General features: G+C 43.0%; 1 protein-coding gene across 1 annotated transcript in view; it reads left to right on the top strand.

Moving 5' to 3' along the window:
* Positions 1–10,220, top strand: part of DHRS12 (dehydrogenase/reductase (SDR family) member 12) — a 109,750-nt gene that overhangs the window by 9,067 nt on the left and 90,463 nt on the right. The window contains exon 3 of the mRNA XM_006876938.1: positions 1,326–1,408. Within this exon, the coding sequence (XP_006877000.1) occupies positions 1,326–1,408 (83 nt within the window). The remainder of the gene's footprint in view (positions 1–1,325; positions 1,409–10,220) is intronic.

Raw genomic sequence — 10,220 nt, 5'->3', positions numbered from 1 at the left:
AAAACCAAGTTAAGCCTTTTCCAGGGGAATAGTATACCACTTGGAGCTTTATTTAATTATCTGCCCAGTCAGGGGAGGATTAGCTGCCTCTTAGCAACTTGGGAGCACTCTCAGCTGTGGTGGGGAGGAGGCGCTGAGAGCTGGCTGTGTGGTTACCCTCTAGCCGCTCATGGAGCTGACCCCATTTAATCAAGCAGACTATTTTAAGTGAAGAAAGCAGTCTCGTAATGATTACTTCGGAACTGCCACAGCCAAGGCATTCCCCTTTAAGTGAACCTTGATTGATGCTGGGCTGGCATCTGCTGAAAAGTGTGCATGCCATTGATAGGTGCACTCTCAGTAACTATATCATGGAGCCCTTACACTAGATTCTCAACTTGAGCTGAATGCTAGAGTCACTTGGGAACCTTTAAAAGTACCTATGCCTGGGTCCATCACCTGTATCTTCCAAAGCTTCCCCAGGTAAGTGTACAATGATGCTGGGGACGCAGGATCCCCCAGAAGACCAGCTGGCACTCTCTTCACTCTTACCCTTCTCTAACTCCTTGTGGAGGGCACTGGCTCCATCTAGACTTCCCAGCTCACTGACTGCTGTTGAGTCAATTCCAACTATAGCGACCCTATAGGATAGAGTAGAACAGCTCCTTAGGGTTTCCAAGACTGAATGTCTATGGGAGCAGATAGCCTTACCTTTCTCCCTTGGAGCAGCTGGTGGAATTGAATCCAAACCTTGCTTTTAGTAGTCCAACACAATGCCATGTATGAATGCAGATTTTCAATAAATATTCATTGAGTCATTATCACCAGAGCTCCAGATTTTCCAGAACTGCCTCAATTTCAGGGGTTCTACTGGGGAGTCCTGAATCGACTCGATGGCATTTAACAACAACTGGGGAGTCCTGGTATAAAGTATAAAGTACTGGACTGCAAGATTGGTTTGAATCACAAAGTCAACAGTTCAAACCTTACCAGCCACTTCTCAGAAACCCTATACTGTGTCGCTATAAGTCAATGGACTCAATAATATTTAATAACAACTAGAGAACCCGAGAAGCCCTGGTGGCACTGTAGAATAAGCACTGGATTGCTAACTCCAAGTACAACAGTTCAAACTCTGTGGGGGAAAGATGCTTTCTCTTTCTGTAAAGATTTACAGCCTCGGAAACCCTGTACAGAGTCGCTGAGAGCTGGAACTGACTCCATGGCAGTGGGTTTGGTTTTAATTATTTGCGGAGCACATATGGTTTCATTTTTTTTTTTCTTTTTGGAAAAGCTGGTTTCCGCTTACACTATCCCTGATAGGCAATTTTGCTGAATTCCACCAGGTGGCACAGTTCACCTGGTTTGCCGAGATCAAGACAGAGCAGAAGATGCCAAACGTGAGATCATCAAGGAGAGCAGTAACCAGGTAAGCATGCTTTGCCCTCCTGCTGGGGGTGCTTTGCCACAGGGAGCAGCTGCAAGGATGTTGGGCTCCTGCCCACAATCTCTGGGTTGGCATTGACCTGCGTCTGTGCTTCTGCTTCAGAAGCAACTTCAATCAACGGAAGAGCTGGAGCCATGCTTTGGAACAGCTGGGATAACTGGGGCATTCAGATTTGACCCCATGTGGCTGGGCTGCTGCAGTCAGCATGCAGGGACCAACCATTGCTTTGAGCCATTACCCTTGGAGATGCTGGATGTTCCTGCAGGTACCAAGGCCTTGTGTGCAGGCAGGACTTAGCCCAGAGGGGCCATGTCAGTGCCGCACATGAAGAGGACACTCAAGCACCTCTGAGCCTTACACCAATCCAGAGGCCTTTCAGTAACGAGGAGACACAAACAGCATGTTGATCTTGATGAGAGTCACTTTCTAACAGGAGCTATCAGATCTTGCTCAGCTTTTGTGGTCTTCCTTTACTGAGAGGTGAAGTCAGGATCTACCCTGGTGGTACTATGGAATAAGCATAAGGCTGCTAAGCACAAGGCCATCCATTCGAACCCAGTATCCACTGTGCAGGAGGAAGATGAAGCTGTCTACTCCTGTCAAGATTTACTCTTGGAAACTCTAAGTAGCAGTTTTAATTCATCTTATCAAGGTGGCTATGAGTTGGGTGGCAGTGGGTTTGGTTTTGGTTTATGTGCAAAATGGGAGTCCCTGTATAGTGCACAGGGTTAATGCACTGGGCTGCTAACTGAAAGGGTGGTGGTTCGAGGCCACCCAGAGGTAATCTACTTTTTAAAAAATCAACCACTGAAAACCTTATAGAGCACAGTTCTGCTCTGACACACATGGGATTGACATGAGTTGGAATTGACTTGACAGCAACTGGTTAGTGTGAAATGAAGTGATGGCTCAGTGTTGGAATTCATGCCTTCTGTACAGGGCTCAGTTCCCAGCCTTTGTACCGCATGTGCAGCCAATGCCTGCCTGTCAGTGGAGCTGAGCGGCTTTCAGCAGAACTTTCAGACTAAGCAGGAGTAGGAAGAAAGGCCTGGTGATTGACTTCTGAAAATCAGCCAGTAAAAACACTATGGATCACAGTGGTTCAGTCAGCAGTAGATCATGGGGAAGGCTCAAGATTGGGCAGCATTTTGGTTCCCTTGTGCATGGGGTTACCATGAGTCAGGGATGGCAGCTTACAGCAACAATAAAAAGCACATAATGAAAACACAGGGCCTCTTGTGTAACAGTGATCAAGAATTTCAGGACGGCAAAAGTGCAGCCTGAACTAAATGCAGGGTACTTCTGGAGCAGCTGCTCAGGCCTTTCCTCCTGGGAATGGCACTCAGTCAGCCCCAGGCTGCTCACAGCATGACTCAAGAACATGCCCCTTCCCCTCCCACTTCCACTTCCCTCCTTTCTGGGCTCAGTTCTCCAGCAGAACGCCCTCCTGCTGTGGCTCTGGGAATGTATCTCCACTAACTGCCCACAACTGCAGGGTCTGGTGGGGTGAGGGGGCAGGCAGGCAGCAGCCCCTCTCTTAAGGCATGGGTCATGGCCAAAGAGACAATGCCACAATCTGGAATGGAGTATTTTGCTTCTGCTCAAGAAGGTTATTATTTTTTAATAACATTCTCAAAGCAAGCGGATGTTTCCTTCCCCCCTCTCACAGATGCCTGTAGTCTCATGCCTTCAGAGTCTTTACAAAGGCTTAGTGTTGGCAGCCAGTGTGAGGGTCTCTAAATCTTCCTTTAATATCTGCAAGTGCCTGTGCGAGCTGCAGTTCGCAGTTCTTGAGATGGAAAGTCAGCCTGCTGATAACTTTCAGCTGTGCTGCTGCTACAGAATGCACCAGGAATACTAATCTCAGGCCATAGCAGAGGAGGATTCGCCCTGATTCTAGCCTGTAGGGGTTTGAGCCACACGGTTTTTAAAGTGGATTTATCTAAAAAGGATGAAAATAGGGCTCTGTTTATAATATTGAGCGTACTTATATGCAAGCCCAACACCTTTGAGAGGGATCCAGAGCTGAAGGAGTTCCTAGATGATGCAGATGGCCAACGTGCTAACTGCAACGCTGGAGGTGCGAGTCCACCCAAAGTTTCCTTGAAAGAAAGTCCTGGCGACCTACTTTTGAAAACCAGACAGTTCTACTCTGACACAGGAGCAGGAGTCAACTTGATGGCAGCTGGGGTTTTTTCTCAGACCTAAAAGGAAGGAAAGCAGGCTTTTTTGGGGTGGGGAGGAAGTGAGCCCCTCTCCAGGCCCCACCCTGCTCCCCACACACGTATTAATCAATCAGAAAACAAACTCATTCCCATCAAGGTGATTTCAACTTGCAGCAACCCTGTTTTGGGTTTTGGAGGCTGTAAGTCTTTATGGAAGCAGAGAGCCTCTTCTTTCTCCTGCAGAGCGGCTGGTGGGTTTGAACTGCCTACCTTGCAGTTGGTTAGCAGTCGAATGCTTATCCTATGTTGTTGTTGTGTGCTGTCAAGTCGGTTCTGACTCACAGCGACCCTGTATAGGGTTTCTGAGGAGCAGCTGGTGGGTTTGAACTGCCGACCTTATGGTTTGTAGTCCAGTACTGGTCTTACAATGCCACATGTATTGAAAATGAGATGTTTATGCATACAGGTAGGAAAACTCACACATATTTTTGTTTACAAATGGCCCCCAGCACTCAGAGCTCATGCCCACAGGAATATTCCCTGGCAGTGTGGTATCAGCCTTACGTTCACAGTTTCGTCTCATCTGCTGTGTCTAGACAGCCCCCACACAGAGCAGCGTGACATGCTGGGAGGAGCTAGACTTTCACTTCTCCTGGTTCCATATTCACTCACCTTAGGAATTTAGGCAAAGTCCTTAATGTCTCTGACCCTCAGTTAACTTATTTGAAAAACGGGTGTGTTTTCCAAAAACATATATTGAAGTTCTAACCCTGTTACCTTTGGATAGGAAATAGGGTTTTTCTTTTGTTTTGGCAATGAAGCCACACCAGTGAGCCCTAACCCTAATCACTTCTGAGTGACGAAAAGAGCAGATCACACTCAGACACACGTGCAGGGAACACCAAGGAACGCTGAAGAACCCAAGGAACTCCCAGGACTGCAGCAAAGAAGGACATCCACTTGGGCCATGCCATGAATTTCAGCTTCTAGCTTCCTGAACTATCTGTTCTTGAAAGTTACCTACTTGTGGGAATTTTTGTCATAGCAACACTAGGTAATCGAGACAGAATGATACCAGTTGGTTTTGTATCATATATTTGCATGTGAATCATACATCTGGCAGAGGGAGAGAGAGGCCGAAGAGAAACTGAGGTGAGAGACACAGCCTCCCTCCTCCTCACTGAGTTTATTGCAGTCCTCTGGGGGTTGGGTTGCAAGCAATGAAACATATCATATCGTGGCACCATGTGCCCGCCCTGGGCCCACCTGCTTTGCTGTGTGCCACAGGCACCGCAGGGGGCGGGGGCGGGGGCAGACTCCTGGTGAGTGTGTTTGTCTGCTGGCTTCTGAAGGCTTTAGCTGATGGGATGTATCAGAAGACAGGCTAGGTGGGAGGAAGGGAGATTTTGTGTCCTTGACAATGGCTGAATCACACATCAACTAGGGTTGGTAGTAGCTTCCTGAGGTTCTCACCTACCTTCTTTCCTGGGTAACTAATCCCTGCATTTAGTTCTCTCTGTTAAAAATGGTTTCTGTTAGACTCTGCCTGAGATTGCGTGATAAGTGTCACAACACAAGAAGTTCAGGGTATCATAAGAACTTATAACTCCCAATTAATGGAAGCAAATATTATAATTATTATTGAGCTGTTGTTTATAGAAATATTATTATCCTTACATTCTCTGCTTCAAGTTCCCTCGATCTCTCTTTAATAAGTGCTTGTGTAGCTAGTTGCTGTGTGTCAGCCCCTGACTCATGGTGACCTCATGAACAGTGAAACTTCTGAGATGCCTCTGGGTGGGTTTGAACCGTCAATCTTTCAGCTAGTAGTTGAGTGCTTAGTCTGTGCCTCCCACAGGCTACTGTCCTCAGTTATTCAATCAAATGCTAATCTAGGCATTGTGGTGAAGATCCTGTGTAGATGTGATTAACATCTAGTTGATGTTAAGAAAGGCAGACTAGTTTTAAATGCATAGAAAGTTGTGCAAACAGTCCAAGAGTTCCCCATGCTCCCTACCCAGTTTCTGCCATTATTGGCATCTTGCATTAGTATTACATTTGTCACAACAAATGAACTACTGCTTTTGTTACTGTTGTTGGGTGCCATCAAGTTGGTTCCAACTCACAGGGACCATATGAATGAAACACTGCCCGGCCCTGCACCATCCTCGTCATTGTTATGTTTGGGCTCATTGCTGCTACCACTATGTCAGTCTATCTCATTGGGAGTCTTTCTCTTTTTTACTGACCCTCCACTTTACCAAGCATCATGTCCTTCTCCAGGGACTGCTCCCTCCTGATAACGTGTCTGAAGTATGGGAAACCAAGTTTCACCATCATGACTTCTAAGGAACATTCTGGGTGTACTTCTAGTACAACATAGATTTGTTTGTTCTTCTGGTAGTTCATGGTACTCTCAATATTCTTTCCCAAATGATAATTGAAATGCATCAATTCTTCTATGGTGTTCCTTATTCGTTGTCCAGCTTTCACACACATATGTGGTGATTGAAAATACCATGGCTTGGGTCAGGTGCACCCAAGTCCTCAAACTGATATCTTTGCTCTTGAACACATTAAAGAGATCTTGTGCAACAGATTTGCCTAAAGCAAAATGTTTGATTTCTTAACTGCTGCCTCCAGTGGATCCAAGCAAAATGAAGTCTTTGACAACTTCAATCTTTTCTCCATTTATATGGATGTTATTTATTGGTACAGTGGTGAGGATTTTTGTTTGTTTTTTACATTGAGGTGTAGTACATACTGAAGGCTGTAGTCTTTGATCTTCATCAGTAAGTATTTTAAGTCCTCTTTGCTTTCAGCAAACAAGGTTGTATCATCTGCATATCACAGGTTGTTAATGAGTCTTCTTCCAATCCTGGTGCTACGTTTTTCTTCATATAATCTAGTTTATAGGATTATTTGCTCAGCGTGCAGATTGAATATGTATAGTGAAAGAGTACAGTCCTGGTGTATACTTTTCCTGATTTTAAACTTTTTAGTATCCCCTTGTTGACTCCTCTTTGTCTATGTGCAGGTTCCCAATAATCACAATTAAGCATTTTGGAATACCCATTCTTTACAATGCTACCCATAGCTCATCCACACAATCAAATGCCTGCATAGTTAATAAAGCACAAGTAAACAACATTTTGGTATTCTCTGCTTTCAGCCAAGAACCATCTGATACCAGCAGTGATATTCCTAGTTCTACATCCTCTTCTGAATCCAGCTTAAATTTCTGGCAGTTCCCTGTCAATGCATTATTGCTACTTTTTATTTATCTTAAGAAAAATTTAATTGCATGTGATGTTAATGCTATTACTTGAAGATTTCCACATTCTGTTGAGACACATCTCTTTGGAATAGGCACAAATATGGATCTCTTTCAATTGATTGATCAGATAGCTGTCTTCCAAATTTCTTGGCGTAGATGAGTCAGTGCCTCATTAGTTTGTTGAAAGATTTCAATTTGCATTTCTTCAATTCCTGGAACTTTGTTTTTCACCAATGCCTTCAGTGCAGCTTGGAATTGATCATACTCTACCTCTTGAAATGATTGAACATCGACTTTTTTTTTTTTTTTGGTACAGGGATTCTGTATATTCCTTCCATCTTCTTTTGATGCATTCTGCATCATTCAATATTTTGTCTGTAGAATCCTCCTTCAATATTGCAAGTTAAGACTTGAGGTTTTTTTCTTCTGTTCTTTCAGCTTGAGAAATGCTGAGTGTGCATTTTTGCTTTACTGACTCTAGGTTTTCTAACTCTAGGTCTTTGCATATTTCCTTATAAGACTTGACTTTGTCTTCTCAAGCTGCCCTTTGAAATTTTCTGCTCAGCTCTTTTACTTCCTTATTTCTCCCATTGACTTAGCTTTTCTATGCTCAAGAGCAAGTTTCAGGGTATCTTCTGACATCCATTTGGATGTTCTATTTCTTTCCTGTCTTTTCAATGACTTTTTGCTTTCTTCCTGAATAATGGTCTTGATGTCATCCCATAACTTTTCTGGTCTTCGGTCATTATTGTCTAGTGTATCATATTTGTTCTTGAGATGGTCTGTAAATTCAGATGTTGTTGTTGTTAGGTGCCATTGAGTTGGTACTGACTCAGCGACCCTATGCACAACAGACAAAACACTGCCCGACCCTAGACCAACCTCACAATCATTGCTATGTTTGAGCCCATTGATGATGCCACTGTGCCAATCCATCTCGTTGGGGATCTTCCTCTTTTTCTTCGACCCTCCACTTTACTAAACATGATATCCTTCTCCAGTGACTGTTCCCTCCTAACAACATGTCCAAAGTATAAGAGAAAGTCTGGCCATCCTGGCCTCCAAGGAGTACTCTGGCTGTATTTCTTTCAACACAGATCTATTTGTTCTTTTGGCAGCCCATGGTACTTTAAATATTCTTCTCCAACACCATAACTCAAATGCATCAATTCTTCTACAGTCTACCTTAGATGTGATTAACATCTATGATCAGTTGATTTTTAAGAAAGGGATATGTTCAATGCCATTTGAATTCAGATGAGATATGTTCAATGTCATCTTTTGGCTCTCATGGATTTGTTTTAATTTTCTTCAGCTTCAGCTTAAATTTGCATATGAGCAATTGATGGTCTGTTCCACAGTTTGCCCTTGGCCTTGGTTTGACTGATGATATTGAGCTTTTCCACAGTCTTTCCCCACAGATGTAGTCAGTTTGATTTCCTGTATATTCTATCTGTTGAGGTCCATGTATATTTCCTGTATATTCTATCTGTGGAAGTCCATTTTTTTTAATTTATTTTTTTTAGTTTTTATTGTGAATTGAGTGATAGTTTACATGGGAGAACATCAGTTTTACACTAATCATTTCCTTGCAATGATTACAATCTCCATGCATCATAATTCAATAGTATTTGCTTCTATTTCTTCTGTTTGTTTTTTGTTTTGTTTTTTTTTTGAGGGGTGTGTGCAAAAACACTCAGAAATATATAATCATTTAAACAACCAAAGGGCACATTCTGCAAGCCTGCCTCCTGGCTACCAGCACCTGGCCACCAGCACACAGGCTTAATCTTTTCATGAGTCTAAAGTCCTCAGCTGCTCTCTCTCTCCATGTCCTCATCTCTGTCTCCATCTCTGGTGTCACTACTTCTCTGTATAGGGTCCCACATTCCACTCATACACTTTTCCCTTAATGGTCCTAGGGTCCTCTGTTCCTGGACTATAAGATTAACTACTGCCCCCTTTTTGTTACACAACTTCTACCTTTACAGTTGTGGCAGTCACAATTAATCATGATAACAGTTACTATTGAATCATAAGAGTCATATCCCATCTCTTTTCACCAGACCCGTATAGACAAGATGAAAACTATTAAGTGGGGTTCTACTTTCCTCTGCACCTTCTGAAACTGAACTCCCTCTTGAAAACTTGTAAAGCCAGTCACTGCATGCCTTTATAGGTTGGCAATGTCTAAGTTGACCTTCCCTATCAATCCTATATACAGAGGTGATAGGATTGAACCTTGATGTTAAGACTCCATTGCTCTCAGTTGGTATTTTGAACTACTACATCCGTAAGTATAGCGTTTTTTTTTTTTTATCTTCCTCTAGTCTAGTCTAGTCTGATCATCAAGCTATTGAAGCTAGGTCGAATGGGTACTATCTACAAGTTTGGGTGTTCTTGTGCGTCTCCCCTCACTTCTTATCAGTTGGATGCTTGACTCTCAGCTCTAGCCCTCCGTGGCTATGTCCTTGTCCATGGGCTCAAAAGTCCCCAGGTCTCACCAAACTTCAGACCAACCAGCCCTTCCTCTTTTCTCTCTCATCTCCAGGTTAATGGGAGTCTATGGGACGTGGTCAAACTCAGCCCATATATAGTTGTCTTTTATGTTGTTTTAAAAAGATATTTGCGATTCATAAGTCATTGTTCTTAACAAAATTCTATCATACAGTCTCCAACATCATTACTATTACAAAGGCCAGTTAATTCTATTTCCTGTTAGTTTTCAAACTTTACATTCTAATCACCAGTAATTACTAGTGCATCTTGATTGCATGTTTGACCAATTTTAGACTGAAGAAGTTGGTAGAAGACTTCAATTTCATCATCACTGGCTTTAGTAGTTAGGGCATGAATTTGAATAATCGTAATGTTAACTGATCATTTTGTAGGCATATGGATACTATCCAGTCGCAAATAGCATTGTTCTTCAAGATAGATCTTGAAATGTTCTTTTGACAATGAATGTGACACCATTCCTCTTTAATTTGAAGTTCCTTTCCTGGCTTAGTAAACCTTATGATTGTCGGATTCAAAATGGCCAGTACCAGTCCATTTCAGCTCACTAATACTGAGGAGATCAATCTTTATGCATTCCATTTAATTTTTGACAACTTCTAATTTTCCTTGATTCATATTTCATACATTCCATGTTCCAATTCTTTTTTTTTTTTTTGAATGTTTTATTGTGAATTATATGGTAGTTTACATGGGAAAACTTTAGTTTTACATTCATTCCATCGTATATCATCTCACTGTCATGGTTCCAATCCCCTCCATGCATCATCAACCACCCAAAGGGTATATCCCAGAAACCCGCCCCCTACACTCCCCCCTTCTCCCCCCAGTTTTC

Source organism: Chrysochloris asiatica, unplaced genomic scaffold, assembly GCF_000296735.1.
Source record: "Chrysochloris asiatica unplaced genomic scaffold, ChrAsi1.0 scaffold00432, whole genome shotgun sequence".
Classification (NCBI taxonomy): Eukaryota; Metazoa; Chordata; class Mammalia; order Afrosoricida; family Chrysochloridae; genus Chrysochloris; species Chrysochloris asiatica.
Note: the sequence above shows the minus strand (reverse complement) of the source record. Positions and strands in the feature narration are given on the sequence as shown.